At 40.3% G+C, this 17,611-nt stretch overlaps 1 protein-coding gene across 2 annotated transcripts in view; it reads right to left on the reverse strand.

The window, feature by feature from the left end:
* MAST4 (microtubule associated serine/threonine kinase family member 4) overlaps positions 1 to 17,611 on the reverse strand; it is a 270,348-nt gene that overhangs the window by 147,216 nt on the left and 105,521 nt on the right. The window contains exon 4 of one of the 2 annotated variants that reach the window (XM_088157186.1): positions 16,747 to 16,821. The exons of the other annotated variant lie outside the window; for it this stretch is intronic. Within the exon in view, the coding sequence (XP_088013312.1) occupies positions 16,747 to 16,821 (75 nt within the window). The remainder of the gene's footprint in view (positions 1 to 16,746; positions 16,822 to 17,611) is intronic. 2 annotated transcript variants of the gene reach the window in all.

Below are 17,611 nucleotides of genomic sequence, written 5' to 3' on the forward strand. Positions count from 1 at the left end.
AATATTGTTAATACAAGGTTCATCTTACAATTACAGTAAATCTGCTTCACCTTCTGCAATCTTCAAATATTCAAGAAGTCTTTCAGAGTTTTGAGTTGCTCATAAAAGTAGTCTGAAAAAGTGCACCTTTTCAAAACAAATTTTATTTATGCATTCTTCAGCTGGTGAGGTGTTAAGTATAACAAGATTAATATGTAAGTTGCTGGGTTTTTTTAAACACTGTTGCTCTATCCATCTATCATAAACTGTAAACATCTGACAGCTTTCTGGTAGCCTGTGTTAGATCTTAACAGTTTAAAATTGTAACATTATCATCGTATTAATAATAATAGGAAGGAAAAAATCAGCAATGGCACACAATCACGTTTTTATCATCATCAATGATAGCAAGACTTACTGCTTTGAGGAACGAATCTGAAGTATTTCTTAAGTAATTACTATGTTTTTGCTGAAGATAAGCTGAGGGATGACAGCATCATCCCTTCCATGTGGATGTGGCAATAAGGAAAGAAAGCAGCGCAGATAACAAAGTAAAGGATTGTTTCCATCTATCAGAGAAAGGTATTACACCGTGCAAGAGCTTTTTACAAGCTAATCTTGACCTCTTTATAAGATTAATATATCAAGTCATTGCACTAATCCATTCTAAACACCTTCTAAGCAAGGCAGTGACAGGTTATGCTTTTTATTTTATTGCTTCCAACTTTGGCAGCATTTGGTTCTTTTGGATCACAGAGCAGCAACGTCTATGTGGAGACAGATCAACCACAACAAATGACAAGTGTTAGTGTCTCACACCAAATGTACATCATCTGCTCTAAGTTTGTTTCTCCGGCAAAGCTGTCTTTTGTTTCTATGACAACTTACAGTGTTTCCTGGTTCCAGGAATAGTAAGCCTTTGCCTCAGAAATGATATTCTATTAACATCAGGGTGGAATTTCAATGTCTATTGACCCTAAAAATTGCAGTTCAACACAGGATTAACCAGTTTTCAAGAAGATGCTGAAAATACGTTCAGGTCTTTGTCAGTCAAGGTGTCTCCACTTGGATCTGATTTCTCCCAAAATAGGTGTAACTGTAAAACCATTCTTCCTTTCAGATGACCCAAGTGAGTTTGCATTCTCAACACCTTCTCCTCAGCAGTCTGAGTTCTAGTCTTGTCCAGGATGCAATTCTATAACCACTTCTCTCAGGAAAACTGTACCAATACCTTCTTCACTGGTAATGTAAGCCAAGATCACTATCTCTCACTTTCCACACTTGCTGCCAAGGAACCAGGCATTATCAATGCCCTACAGTAAAGTCTGATGTTCTGCCTTTCAGCTGAAGGCTTACAGATTCTTTCCACTCATTCAGACACAGCCATCAGTTTTTACCAGGGTTTTTGCTTGCTTATTGTGTACTCTCTCCAATTAAATCACAGATTATCTCTTCACAAGCATCTTCATGGACAAAAATTGCCACTTCTGCATTGGCAAGCTCTGGAAGGTAGTTACCACTACTCAAGGAAGATTTCATTCACAGTTGCCCTGTGACACAGAACACTCCTTGAGACAAAACATCATGCTTCTTAATTCTTAATTCTGCACATTCTTAATTGTGCATTTCAAAATTTAAAGATGTTATTCAGCATAACTTATTCCCTTCACGTCCCCAAACTGCAAGTCACAAATTAGCCACACCACCACAGCTTGCAACGGGAATACACTGCAGAAGTGAAGAGGCACCTAAGCTCCAATGCGGCCAGAAAAAGCCACATTTTATCTAATTAAATACTGCATGTTCAATGCAATTCATTTTTATCTCCTTAGTTAACTTTCTCTGCTTTTGTTACAGGCACTGCTGACTGTATCCTTCAAAAGACAAACATATCTTTGTCTTAGTTCTGTGTTCTGAGATGTGATGTAAAAGGAATATTCAGGTGCTAGGCATTATCAATTTAAATGCAAATTAAGTGAATCAAAAAAGAATGTCAAACTGGCCATATATAAAAACCATATAATAAAAAGAAAGCAATCATTTTATCACGTACAAGAGCAATTTAAATAATCTATTTTCCTACAGATGAACCAGATACAACATTAAGATTTATAATAGACTAGACTCAACTAAGTAAACAACAGTTAAATGTGTTTTACTTTGCTTAGCATTCTAGAAATTCTCATATTGCATTAAAAACACTGATCCCTATGGAAGGTGAAACATTTCAGAAGGATTCCATGAGTTAAGTAAGGTTTTTCCTATGAAATACACTATAGTCTGAAGACTCTTCAATTGTGGGATTGGTAATAACATTCAATAAGCATAAGAACTTTGTTTACCTTGTTAGACATTGTTTAAGAATACAATACCATAACTTTCCCAACTAAATTTTGAAATAAATTTACAGAAAGCAAAGAAAAACAATTACACCTTTTTGTGTGTGTTCTTTTTACAGAAGACAAAGAAATAAAGCAGTTTCTTCAGAGAAAGTAGAAAAACCCTGAAAAGAGAGTCAGCCACTCAAAGTAGTTTTGAGTAAAGTTAGTAAACAAATAAGTAAATGAAAAGTGCTACAAGCATACCATTTATGAGAATAAAATTTATCACCACAGAAAATGAGCCATGCCTAGTTTAGCCCAATGGAGTCCATATACTCAATGCTTCACAGCTATAACAAATCATCACAAAAAAACCCTACGCAACCTACTGCCCAAATGGGAAGCAGGAATGCATTTAAGAATTGTTCAAACTATGCCTAACAACATTATATCTGCTGGATCTCATGTTCTCCATAAAAAGAAGTAGTGGCAGAACACATCAACACTACTACCTCATGACAATAAGGCAGCATATCGTGTTTGAGTGGCTACTGCAATTAGTAAAAGGTGAAAACCCCCTTTCAATGAGCCTTTCTGAAAAGAGAGCAATTTGACTATTGCCAATATTAACTCTGTAAATCTCTGCATTCATTTTCTAGTGGTATATTTCCTTATTTCAAATAATTCACAGTAAAACATAGTAGAAAAATAGTACTTAAGAGATTGTTGCCCACTACATTGCATTCTTAGCTCAATAAAAAAAAAAAAAAAAACAACTGAAACCATGTTTCTTTAAGAAAAAAATGTGAAAACTCTGAATGAACAAACTCTCCACCTCCAAGTATACAAAAACATGTAGTCTAACTCAGTGTTAGAAAATCTATGCTTCATTCTGACCTGCTGTCCTACAGTTTATTTCACCCCTTGGCACAGTACATCACCACATGACTAATGGAGAAAATGCATGGACTGCAAAGTGTTTGAAACACCAACACTCAACAGATTCCAGCTGCCAAGTTCACATGAATATTCCTATCATTAGAGTTTTAAAGTCTTATCATATCATTAAGGGAAAAGGAGATGAAAAAGGAAAAAAAGTCACACAAGACATAAATGCCAGCTACTGGTAAAAGTGTTTACTTAAACAACTATAAGCAATTACACAGTTAACCAGAACTGGAAAACCTTAAATCAATGGTTTAACTAAAGTCAGTGATTTCTCTAAGTTCTGTTTGAATCTGTAGGTTCTTTCATCAAACAGAAAACAGCGTTTTTATACTGGCATACCAGAAAGGATTTTGCCTACTATTCAAGAGCAAAAGAAAAAACACTACCATAGTGGCATTGCACACAATGGCCAGCATCAACACTTCTTGACAACGTAATTCCTAAAGACCATTATGCCCACAAGAATCTAGATGCCTTAATTTCCCCAGATGCAAATCATATTTTGTATTAATTCAGAAGCTGCTGCTGACTTTTGTTGAAATCAGTAACTATAAGATAAAATTATTAATCTTGCCTTCAGCATGAGAGACTTGCCTACACTCAGGTTTTGATTGCAACAGTTTTTATTAGTCATTTTGCACAGGACAGAAGGGATTAAAAAAATCAATACATTTGTTCTTTCATCCAGGACTGATAGCACTAGCAAAATACAGGCCTTGCTCTATCTTAACATGTTTACAATCATCAGCTGGAGGTGGCTAAGTCAGAAGGGGAAAGTTCACTGGAACTAAGTTTTAAGCTCAGCGGAATTGAGTCATGGAGTTTGGTCAAAGCACTACTTTGCCCACAATGTTCACTCTCAGACCCACAGAGCTGAGCTCTGCAGCTGCTCTTCACACATAAAGGAAATACTTGGGGAAAACCAGAAACAAAAGGCACAAGTAACTCACTTTTTCACCCAGAAAAATCACACGGAACAGCAACAAAACATTACATTTTCACTTTCAAAAGATACCTCTTTTGCAGAAAAAGGATACCAGATCTTCTGCCCCTTAAGCAATTAAAAATCTCAAAATTAGAGATTTTGCTTAATGTTGACATTTTAATCAGTTTTTATAAATTCACCTTAGATCAGTTCAGCTGATCCCACACAACTTACTGGAGAAATACACTCCACTGATGTGAAAGGAAGTTCTCAAGCAAGGGTTACACTGGAAAAAGTGAGACTGCCTGGAAACCAACTAGGTAAATATTAATCCTGTTTCTGAAAGCAGCTTAGTCAAAATGCACATTTCATTTTTTCACTTCAAAACTCTAGTCACACATTTCTCCTAACACTTGATTTTCCAGCTTGTTCAATTTCAGCTGAAGTTTGGTTTCTTACAGGGCTTTAAACACCCTGAAAAATCTGAAGATCCCCTAAACCAGATTAATCAAAACATAGTTGTTGATGGGCCTTTCCTACATGTCCTGCCTTGTCCTGTCTGTTTGCCATACTTATTTGCTGCTGAACTGCAGAAGGCTATTGTCACTATTCCTCTTCCCATATGGTAGGCAAGAGGACACCACCAGCATGAACTGTTACACAAATATTCAATTACTAGTCAACACACACTCCAAAGTGAGAAAAATTGATTTCAACCTCCCAAAGATAATACAACAAAAATCCCATGATCCATATTGATATTATACTGCTCTCCCTGCTGATGTTATCCAGGTTATCTAATTAGCTGCAATCTCAATTTTGAGTATCCACCATAGGAAGACAGGAAAAAATTTCATCTGGGTGTTTCAATGCTTTTTTAAAATATTCCTTTCCCTATCAGCAAGGGAATGTAACACAAACCTTATCAGTATGCTGTTTATATTTTTATCTGAAAGCATCAAAATGTGTGCAACAACACATCTACTGTATCAATCTCAGGCTTAAAATCTCTAATGCAGATGCCTAGCAGCAACTACCCTGAGGCACAACCCTAGCTTCCTAATACTGATGATTTCACTGGAATAATCTTTGATATACAATACAATTTACTAGTCTAGTGTCATACCACTGTGTGTAAGAATTTCTGAACTCTTGGCATAAACCACTGTTTCATGCTAGACACAGTTTTCAGCTAAAAAAACACAGTGGACAGACAATTCTTCTTACATAAAAAAACAAACATGTAACTGTGATAAATCTTTTTCTACAATTTATATCATTACCTGATCCCTCTATATGAGCTAGCAATAAAGTCAGGTATATTTTATAGTTTTTATTTGGACTACTAACACTCTAGATCAAATGAGATTAGGACCCAGATAGTCTTTTCGGTTTATTGCCATTTCAAAGACAGTCTCATTCCCCTCCTTGTCCAATATGGCAAAATGATAGTTTCATGTGAAACTACACTAAATCACATCAGCAACTGTATTAAGTTTTGCAAACATTACATTTCTTAAATTTCCTTTTACCTTTGACTGATAATCCTATTTACATCAGCTTAATAAGGTCTAACAGGACCAGTGAAGGTCACTCGAATTTGTATCTCTGTCTAATATGTTTGTCTGCAAGTTTCTGTCATGAAATATCTGCTAACTAACGGGAAGAACTTTCCAAAGGCATAGATTTCTTGTGCGACTAGTCCAAAAGACCCTCACAAAACAAAAAGATAGAAGAAAATGCACCTTCAGATCTGTATCTATTCAATATGAAACAAAAGTAAAAGAAAGCAAACAATAGTTTTTTCTCTACTCTTCCTAGATGGTTTTAAATCAAAAGGAGACAAGCCAGTCCTAAAGTAAGTCTGCAAGAAGGAATAATATCAAGAATTCCTCTCAGTTCATATACTGATTTAGATGATTAAACTGGCAGGCTAATGTATCAGCTTTCACTTTTTCCGCAGTCACACCACCAAGATATTTGAGTCAGGGAAAGCACCAGTGAGTCTTCCATGCTAATTTCATTAGTGAAGATGACAAAATCACAGAATAGTTAGGGTTGGATGGTCTCTGGAGATCATCTCGTCCAATCTCCCTGTCAAGGCAGGGTCACCTAGAGTAGGTTACATCCAGGAACATGTCTGGCTGAGTTTTTAATGTCTTCAGAGAGGGAGATCCTTTCTGGGCAGCCTGTTCCATTGTTCTGCTATCCTCAATGTAAAGAAGTCCTGCCTTATGTTGAGGTGAAACTGCTTGTGTCATTGCTCCTCACTTGTCACTGAGCACCACTGAAAACAGTCTGGCATTATCCTCTTGGCACCCACTTCTGAGATATTTATATACATTGATGAGATGCCCTCTATCTTCTCTTCTCTAGACTAAACAGGCCCAGCTCTCTCAGTCTCTCTTTGTAAGAGAGATGCTCCAGACCCCTCATCATCTTCGTGACCCTTCACTGGACCCTCTCCAGGAGTTCCTTGTCCCTCTTGTCTTGAGGAGCCCAGAACTGGATGCAGCACTCCAGGTGTGGCTTCACCAGGGCCCAGTGGAGGGGGAGGATCAGCTCCCTTGACCTGCTGGCCACACTCTTCCCAGTGCAGCCCAGGATCCCACTGGGCCTCCTGGCCACAAGGACTCACTGCTGGCTCATTGTCACCTTGAGCTCCACCAAGGCGGCCCAGCTTGGTGTTATAATAACTTGGGGTTTTTCCTCCCCAGCTGCAGGACCCTGCCCTTGCCCTTGTTGAACCTCATTAGGGTTCTCTCTCTCCAGCTCTCCAGCCTACCAAGGTAAAGGCAGCAGAGCCTTCAGGTGTATCAGCCACTCCCCAGTTTGTGTCACCAGCAAACCTGCTGAGGGTGCCTTGGATCCCTTCATCCAGGCCAGTGAAAAACAAGGTGAGTGGGGCTGGACCCAGTAGTGATCCCTGGGGAACACCACTGACTGCTGGATTCTACTGCCCTGATCCTGACCCTCTGAGTTCTGCATTCGTTCTTCATTTGGACATTTCAGCCATTGTCCATTTATTTAAACCATGTTTCCTGTGCTTACCCACAATAAGTAGGTAAAATAAGTACATGCATAGTGATGTACCTCAGTGCCTAGGAAGCTTATCAGATGACCTTGAATGTGATCACGTGGCACATACAGAACATCCAAGGGATCAGGCTCAGACAGCATATATTTAGGAAAGGCAGCTCCTGCATGACCAACATGATCTCCTCTTATGATAAGATGACCTGCCCCAGAGGATGACAGAAAGTCTGTGGATGTAGTCTCCCTTCAGCAAACCCTTTGGAGCCTACCGTCTCCCAAAGCATTCTGCTGGAGAAGCTGTCAGCCCATGCCTTGGACAAGAGCACTCTTCAGTGGGTTAAAAACCAGCTGGGTGGCTGGGCCCATAGAGTGGTGATGAATGGTGCTGATATCTCAGGGGTCAGAATAATGCTTCACTCCAAGAGTTACAGGCAATGAGGAAAGGGCTGTGGAACAGGCCTCACAGCCTCAAAGGATCACCTGGGTTTTTACAGCCTGTGCAAGTCTGGGGACTTTCTGCTGAGTTATCAGCTCCTGCTGCTCTCTGTTGTTACCTGGCCGATGCCACAGAGCCTCATGCACTTTGTAGTGCAAGGGATTGGTGCCAGTTCACAGCCTCTTGGCCTCAGGCTCTGGTGAACTCGAGCTCAATCTGCAGCTGCACTCGAGACAACAGGGTAAAAGGCAGTTTGGCAGGGGGCGACTGTGACATTCGACTCACGGATCAAGAAATCCACTGACTCAAAAGAAGAGCAAAACTCAGCATGCAGACCAATCAGCATGAGACACAAGAGAATCATTCAACTAACAGAACATAGAATACTAATTAATATGAGAACTAGGTAACTTGTAGCCAATATGCCTCTGTTTGCCAAAGAGAATATACAGTGTAAAGTTTCAAGAATGAGTGTTAGCTTTGCATATGTACCACACAGCTCTTATCTAAGCAGAAACATGAAAGAAACAAATACCTGGGCTCTGTGTGTGAGATTGGCCTACTGTACACCAATTGACCACAATTTTAGGGATAATGGTGTCACAATCAATTGGCAGACAGTCACTTGTGAGGTTCCCAAAGGCTCAATACTGGCCCCAATGCTATTTAAATCTTTACAAATGATTTGGGTGACGGAACCAAGTGTACCTTCAGTCAGTTCATTAAGACTAAGTTACATAGGAGTGCTGATCTGCTGGAGAGCAGGAAGGCTCTGCAGAGGGATCTGGGCAGGCTGGATCATTGCTGAGGCCAATGGTGTGAGGTTCAACAAGGCCCTTGGGTCACAACAACCCCAGGCAGTGCCACAGGCTGGGACAAAGTGCCTGGAAAGGACCTGGGGGCGCTGGTGACAGTGACTGAACATGAGCCAGAGTGTGCCCAGGTGGCCAAGAAGGCCAATGGCATCCTGGGCTGGATCAGCAATGGTGTGGCCAGCAGGAGCAAGGCAGGGATTGTTGCAGCAGGGGCTGGAGGGGCTGTTCCGAGCCCCTCAATTCAAGAAAGACATTGAGATACTGCAGTGTATCCAGGGAAGAGCAACAAAGCTGGTGAAGGGTCTAGAGAGTGGGTCCTATGAGGAGCAGCTGAGTGAGCTGGGATTGTTTATCCTGGAGAAGAGGAGGCTTAGGGGTGACTTTATCACTCTCCACAACTGCCTGACAGGTGGGTGTAGCCAAGTGGGGATCAGCCTCTTCTCCCAGGCAACAAGAAACAGGATGAGAGGAAACGGCCTCAAGTTGCACGAGAAGAGGCTCAAGTTGGACATCAGAAAGAAACGGGTTGTTAAGTACTGGAATAGGCTGCCCAAGGAGGTGATGGAATCACCACCCCTGGAGATGTTTAAGAAATTACTAGACATAGCACTAGTTGGTCAGCAGGTGGTGATCAGTCAAAGATTTGCACTAACAAAAAAAGATCTTAAAGATCTTTCCTAAACTACATCATTCTGTGAATAAAATTCCCTGTGAAATTTCCCAGTTCCCTGTGGGAAAAAAAAATCTGTCTTTTTGAAGACACAAGCATTATTTCAGTATTGTTGAAATACTTTCCAACACTGGTGTGACCCAACACTTCCCCCACCCTAGTTCTAGGCAGACATTTCAAAATCTAGCTCACAATTTGGTTCCACTCCACAATCTTTTTTTGTGTGTGCATTCCACACCTAAACTAGGTTACATGCTGACTAATTTAAGGATATTTTAAGACAGACTTTACACTTCTGTAATTTTTTTTTGCATACATACTAGCATTTATTCTAGCCGAGCTATTTATAATACTATTTCTGCCACAGCTACTTTTATTTTTAACCAACTGGAAAGCATGCAAGCAACACTGAGATGGAGATCACACATCTGAAGTAACAGCTGAAAATATCTAATTATAACTTGGTATTGCCTTGTATAGAACCAAAATTTTAGTAAGGAGAAAATGGAGTACTGTGGATTTTTTTTCCCCAGTTTGGTGTAGAATGTTACTAAACCTATCTAGTGCAATACGTATTACACTACTGACAGACTGACTTGGTCAGGATAATAATTTTACAAGGAAAACAAACTTAACTTGCCAGGGAGGATCCACCCATAATATTTGACTGTAACATATCTTCTGTTTCTATTTATATCTTTGGTAAACATAACTTTCTAGCAATCAATTGGCCATCAAATCAAACTTCTGTCAGCTGTTGCCACAGAGCAGTGCTAGGGAGTGCTTCATTCTCTTCACTCCCCTGCCTACTAGATGACTTCTTTTTTTATTTGAGCAGAACACATTACACTAATAGCCTATTCTTACAGTAAGACTCTGATTTGTGTTGATTTTATGGTAAAAAGCAGTAGAATTTTAGGAGTGTAGGTTTAAAACACACTTAAGGTGGAGTCCCTAAAGATATAAAATAGCAGCTAATCCATCTAGCCATTTATTAAATAGCCATATATAAATCATTGTTTTTAATGAGATCTCTCAACTGTTTAAGACCTTCAGTCTAGGTTAAACAGGTAGAGACATAATTCTCAACAGCAAATTTTCTTTACAATTACAAATCATGAGCCACTAAGACAAAGAAAACAGTTGTAGGAAAATTTTACCAGCTCAAAAAGTACAATAAATTACTGGTTTAAATTCAGAAATTACTTTATAAGCAAGCAAATATCAGATTAAAAAAAAAAAACAACCAAAAACAACTTCTGCAGAAATTGTTCAGTATGAACTGAGGGAAGACTATGAAGTTGAGGGAAAAATTGTAATTAATTGATACAGGGTACTCACACCAGAACGTGTGTAAAAGCAAACAAATGATCTGTGCTGAAATGTCTTCTCTCTTTATTTAATTCTTCTACAGTGGTTTTTTCCAAGCTAACAAAATTCTGAATAACCTTCTTAATTGTTAGACAGATGTTCCCAATTTACACCTGCAGCCTAATCTGAATACAGCTTTATTTATGCACTGAAACACAAAAGAAGTTTGAAAATTGTCGGAATGCTTTCCATTGTAATTCTTTCTCAATTCCATGCTCCCATATCAAATTGATTTTTATTCAGCTGTTAAGTTTCACAGCTTTATAAATGCATGTTTTATTTCGTCTTTCAGATCATTACTACTACAGCACTTTCTTTAACTTTGTCTACCTGTGTGTCCACATTTGCTACCCACTAAGAAGCTGCAGCAAACAAATTAACCAGCTACCCTTTATATTAAGCTTCTGTATCAAGGCACTACCAGCTAATGTAAATAATTTAACACAATGCAATACAGCAAAAATCTATATTGCTTCCATGTGTATCTGAGAACCAACCCTGGTTTGCAGGTCAAGCAGACAAGTCAGAATCCACAGTGTCTCAGCATCTTTTATACTCCACATTTTTTTAATGGTGTGACTACATCAGTGGACAAGTACAGGGTCACAGGTATCATTTATCTGCACTTCTCTAAGGCCTTCAACACCATCTCCTACAACACCCATTTCTCTAAAATGGAGACAGATGGATTTAATGGGAGAAGTAGGTAGACTTACATGGATAAAGAACTGGTTGGGACAGTCGCATGCAGGGAGCAGTGATCAATGGCTCAGAATCCCAATGGACAGTGACAAGCAATGTCCCTCAGGGGTCCTTAAGCATTATTTAATATCATCCTTAATGACAAAAGAATCAAGTGAACCCTCAGCAAGTTTGCAGATGACCCCAAGCTGAGTGGTGAAGTTGAGACACATAAAGAACAGGAAGCCATCCAGACAGACCTGGACAGGCTAGAGCAGTGGGACCATGGGCATCTCATGAGTTTTAACAGCACCAAATTCAAGGTCCTGCACCTGAGCTGGGGCAACCCCCAGTATGAAGCTTAAGTATGAACACACTGAGAGCAGCCCTGCCCAGAAGGGCTTGGGGGTGCTGTGGGTGAGAGGCTGGACATGACCCAGCCATGGGCACTCCCAGCCCAGAGAGCCAAACGTGTGCAGGGCTGCATCCAGAGCAGTGTGGGCAGCAGGGCAGGGAGGGGATTCTGCCCCTCTGCTCCGCCCCGGTGAGACCCCAACTGGAATATTGTGCTCTTTCTGAGGTCCTCAGCACAGTAGAGATATTGACCTGTTGAACCGAGTCCAGAGGAAGCCATCAAAATTACGAGAAGGATGAGCACATCTCCTATGAAAAAAAGGCTGAGAGAATTGGAACTGTTCAGCCTCAAGAACAGAAGATTTCAGGATGACCTAATTGCAGTCACCCAGTACCCGAAGGGAGTCTAAGAAAGATGGAAACAGCTTTTTACGAGGTCATGTAGTGAGAGGATGAAGGGTACTGGCTTCAAACTGAAAAAGGGCAGGTTTAGATGGGTACTGGGGAAAAAGGTTTTTCCTGTGAGGTTGGTGAGGTACTGGAGTAGATTGAGAACTTTTAGCTGTCCCATCCCTGGACACGTTCAAGGCCAAGCTGAATGGAGCTCTGGTCTAGCAGAAGACGTGGCTGCCTATCAGACAACAATTGGAACTAGTGATCTTAAGGTCCTTTCCAATCCAAACTACTCTATGATTGTGTAACTGTTTGAAGTTTAGCTTTCCATGATTTGCATCAGATCAAACATGAGCTCATAGCTGGCCACGGTCACAGCACCATATCCTAACAACTCTATTCTCTTTTGACAGGACAGGCCACAATCCTCTCCGCTCAGGAAACATTAGTCTCACTAAGTCAATACAGTGTGTCCCCTGCTCCTTTGGGTCACCCAAATCACTGACCCAGAAATGCACTTCATCAAGGTCCAGGACAAGGAGACATAAGTGAATCATTGCAGTCAGATGACCACAGAAAAAAAGATCTTCTGGGTAATTTGTACCTCAGTGTCCTCTGACTCACTCAGCACTGCTGCTGCTTAATGAGACACACAGCCTTGCTTCCAAGTCTCCCTAATACAATCATTCTCCCATAACCATGAGGTTAGGAAGCAGATGCAGGAAACTCAGGACATGTAGAATTAAACACCAAAACAAGGCCCAGCAGAATGCAGGCACAAAATCACTATTCCTTTACAAGTTTGTGATGGTCTTGCCCCAAGCCCAAATAGCATCCCTGATTACAGGCAACAGTCCCTGCAAGCTGTGCAGACAGAGCTTCCATTACATCCTGCCACCTGGGCAAACAGCTGCTGCACAGGAAGGCAAAAGGAATAAAAGGGATCCCATCAGTCTTTACAGTGCCAAGATACAAAACAATATTTTCAAAGTAACAAGTTTGTTTAGGTTTTTTTTTGGGGGGGGGCGGATTGTGTGTGTAGTGTATGTAGTGTGTGTGTGTGTGGTGCAGTATGTTTAGTGTGTGTGTTTGTAGTATGCTTGAATTAACAAGCTTAAAGAAAAGTATGTGAGATTTGTTGATGGCAATTTGCCATCTTTGGTCTAAAAGCAGGCAAAATAGTCCTTGTTTTAGCACAAGACGGCCATGAGGCTTCTGTGCACCTGTACCACCAGGAACAACTGGGAGCTCTTCCTGAGGCAATAAATGAGTGTGACAAAACAAACAGCTGCAGAAGTTCTGCCTTTCTACAGCTTTCTACTCTGGAATCACCTGCATAACTGACTCTCAACCATATTCCCAGTCTTGATCAGGAGAGCATCCTCGCTCCCCCATAGCCCAAGAATGAATGATCAATGACCCATAGGCCCAAGTGGTAGAGGCTGTCAAACGCATTGCAGCAGTTGTGTCTGCAGAGAGACAAGCAGTGTGCAGCTCAAGTCATTAGTAGGTCTGGGAGATAGGCTGCACTGCTGTTACCTTTTGAAATGACTGGAGTTCAACTTTCCCAAATTTCATGAGGGAAAGTTGTGGGCTTTCTTCATCAGCTGTTTTACAAATGGTTTCCTTCAAGCAGAGTGCTTGCTGGTCAGATTGTCACAGCAACTACTGGTAAGGGTGATCATGCTACAGAAGAGGAAAGATGGATTCTGATGACACTCCTACTGACTTGCAGTAGTCTGCAGGTAACTGACAGAAAACAATAGTTCTCCAAGTGCAAGCAGGAATACAAAGGAAAGACACAGTTTATTTCTCAGAAGCTCTGTACTAACAGCACTTCCCTACTTTACTTTCACAGAGATATAAGTAGTAAATACTGAGGATTTCATACCGCCTGAAGCATAAGCATGTCCTAGGAACACAGGTATGTCTTTGAGGAACACAGTGTTTCCCTCCTTTTGCTAAACAGTGCAAATTTGCTCAGGGTTTCTCCTTCAATCAGCACACAGACAGCTGCAATACCTGCTTCAGGACAGATTTCTCTTCCTTCCTTTTCTTGAGTAGTCTCAGCTGATAGAGTAATAATAAAGTACATCCCCAAAAGTCCTTAAGAAATACATTAACAACAGCCTTCTCACAATTTTCATGTCCGCTTCCAGGACATGCCCATGTAGAGCAGCAAACTACGCCACCTTGTCCTATAACCACCAGCTATTCCAAAACTTTCTGAGATGAGAAGCCAAGGCCAAATCCAGATTCTACATTCCATCAGCTGGGCCAACCTGAGTGGGGTCTGACCCTGACTTGAAACCCATTGAAGTGTTAGACAGAAGTTGTGTCACAAGAGGTTCAGATTGAGTATTAGGAGCAATTTCACCACTGAAAGCGTGGTCAGGCAGTGAAACAAGGTTCCCAGGGAAGCAGCAGAATCACCATCCCTGGAAGGGTTCAAAAGATAAGTATATATGGCACTTGGGGACATGGTTTAATGGTGAATATGGTGCTGGGTTAACAACTAAACTTGATGATCTTTGAGGCATTTTCCAACTTTGACAATTCTATTGATTCCATGAGCCCAAAGCACGTCATCCAAGCCCCTGCATGTGACCCATGCACAAAAGAAGGCAGAAGGCATGCAGGAAGGAGGAGGAAACAAACAGAAATTAATATCTCAAATTACCTCAACCAAACCATGGATGTACAGTTCTTTCAGCTGTTGATTTCAAGAACACAGCAAGGGTGGTGGGTGGGTGAGAAGAAAAATCACATGCACTTAGGACATAAAGCATGGCATCTATTCTTCACTGAGAAATGTTACCAGAGAACAGGAAGAGAAGGCATGGCTATCAGCACAGATGGGTACAGGTGCCTGTTAGTTTTATAGGCTCGTCCTGTCTAGGTATTGCCCACTCAGTGAAATGTTACCAAAAAACAGGACTCAGAAGACTACTGTTCCAGATTTTCACCAGTCTCTTGTCTGGACAGCAAGGGAGGAGATAAGGTATGTGACCTGCAGATGACGGAGAACTATGAATTCGTAGTTTTTTTTCTTCTTTCCCACTGGCACTGAAGAAGTGCTTCTTATTTGCCTTCTCTCTTCTCCTGCCTCTCCTTCCCTCTCTCCTCTTTGCTGTTCTTCTTTCTCTCTCCAGACACATTTTAACCAAGACAAAACACTAAACCAGAGAAATGTTCTTCCTATGTGCTGAGAAGTCTTTTCTAAGCAGATGGTCATGGTGAAATTGCTGGCAGTCATTGTAGGGGGAGAGGTGGAGCTGATGCGGTCTGTGGTAACAGCCCTCCTCTGGATGCTGGGCTGGTGTCCAGCAGAGCTGAGCTGCTGACTTGCTCCCAGTGCTTCAGGATGTTCTCCCAGCAACAAAAACACTACAGAACCGTGTCTTAGGACTCTAGAAACACCAATCGAGACAATTTCTGGTCCTTCTGTCCCAAATAAAACAGAAGAGCAAATACTAAGGTTACTCTGTAGCTACCACAATGAGGTTTTGACAGCACACCTACCTTTGACAAGGTATATCCAGACACACAGTAGAGAACTGGGACATGGTGAAAAAATGCAGAAAAACTAGGTAAGAGGAGGGAGCAAAACCTAGCACACTTACATGCACAGAATTGCGCTTCAGCAGATATTTTTCCTTCACACATTGAAGCTCTACATATTGCGGAAATTACTTGGAGTCATTCTAGTAAACAGTAATGCACCCACAAAGTGGCTGGTCAAGAGAACAGGCTGATCTATGTGTGTGTATATACACAAATATATTCTGTGTGTGTGTTTGACTTACTTTTGCTTCTTTAAACCCCAAAATGCCCTTCCCTCAGAACTCCAAAAGGATATTTTAGTATTGATAATGTTGTTACATGCTGAAAGAAATGGTAAAAGGCAACATTACTAATATCTAATGAATTAACACATATAGAAACAGAAAAAATTACTTGGAATCCTAATTCGAATGTAAGATAAAATATAAAATCAGGGCTTTTCTTTCATAACCAGGACTGCTGTCTCAGAGCTACTCCCACAGGTACTTCAACCTGTATCAAAACTTGTATGTAAATACTGCAATCAATTCTGCAATATCTCAAATAAAGCAAAAAATGGGATTTCCAGGCAGTGGCAGTAATGGATACACAGTTTCATTATTTTCTGGAATCTCACAAAAAAGTAGCACAAAATAAATATAGGCAAACATTGATACTCTAAAATATGCACTATATACTTTTTTTTATTAGAAGTTCCATAGTAACACCACCCTCACTGAACCTACCACATTTCCTGAGTACATCTCTAAAAAGGTGGAACAGCCTTATGAACTAGCAAGTACTGCTATTTTATCTGCTCATATCATCTTTTGATGTCAGTCTTTTTACTCTGAAACTTTGTATTGCTTCATAGCCTTGATAATAGCATTTGGTTATTTTCCATATCCTTGTCAATTTTTAATTCAATGAAAGCCTTTTATTTAAGAATGAGACAAATGAACTGCACATAGATTTACAAAAAGACATCACACAAACTGATAAAAGCAAGTGGAACTTTTCATACAGTTTCTATTACACTTTGCAGATACAAACAAAATCTCCCCACAATTTTCTTAAGTTGAAAAGCAACTACTGCACTTGAGTAGGAATCAATTCAGTGCTGAAGTTCACCTTCAGACATAGTGATTATATCACTTGTAGATGAGTAAAAATAACTTAAATCTCCCACCAAAGCACACAGAGCTTCTCTTTAATAAATCCTCTGGTGGCACAACATTCCCTTTTAGAAATGGTCCTTCAATAAAGGCACTCACTTTTGTAGCTGATGATTCCACTAGTCTCTGACGGTGGCGTGCTGAGCTGAAATGACTCTTCTGAGGCGTCCCTTCCTGACAGTGAATGAAGAAAGGGGAAGAAGAACAGAGGAAAGGGGGGCAATGGATCGTGGAGGGGATGGAATGGAGGATGTTGGAGAAGGGAGAGGGAGAGTATTTAACTGAACTGCATTTTCACTAACTTTGAAAAAACTTTATTAAATCAATTTAAGTAGTACCACTGTACAAAAATCAGAAAGAAAATTAGGCATTTGTTTTAAAACGCAGCCTTTTGAGGCTTTTATATATATATTATTCACACACATTTAATGATGCTGTCTCCTATAAATCCACATATGCACACACATACACTAAGTGCCTACTTCACTTCTAGATACACACACTTAAACATTTATTTCACATTTATAAAGTTAAATATTTATTTCACAATTCTAAGGTATAAACATTATCTTACATTTTCTGTATCAAATTATGGAGTTGAACACAAAAACCCCAATCCACTAGCCATCCACCCAACTTACGCTTCAACACAAACATCAAAATCTCCTCTAGCGAAGTAAGATGTTTTTAGATTCATATTCTCCACCCAGACCTATAATTCTAAAAAACCTTAAATTCTAGAGACTTTTACCTAACAGAGATTAATGTCTTTGCCTGAGAAAACTGAAAAAGATCAGGCTCACACAGGTAAAAGGTAAGTATTTTCTCTTAGAAAGCAAAACCTGAAAAAGCATTCAGCTCAACAAAAATCTGAAACCTGACAGTCTTCATTACATGTGCAATACAACAAGAGATTTTTCCACGATATGAGATAATAGTTCCAAATCCTCTACCTGCTTAATAT

Source organism: Sturnus vulgaris, chromosome Z (genome assembly GCF_052056855.1).
Source record: "Sturnus vulgaris isolate bStuVul1 chromosome Z, bStuVul1.hap1, whole genome shotgun sequence".
Taxonomy (NCBI): Eukaryota; Metazoa; Chordata; class Aves; order Passeriformes; family Sturnidae; genus Sturnus; species Sturnus vulgaris.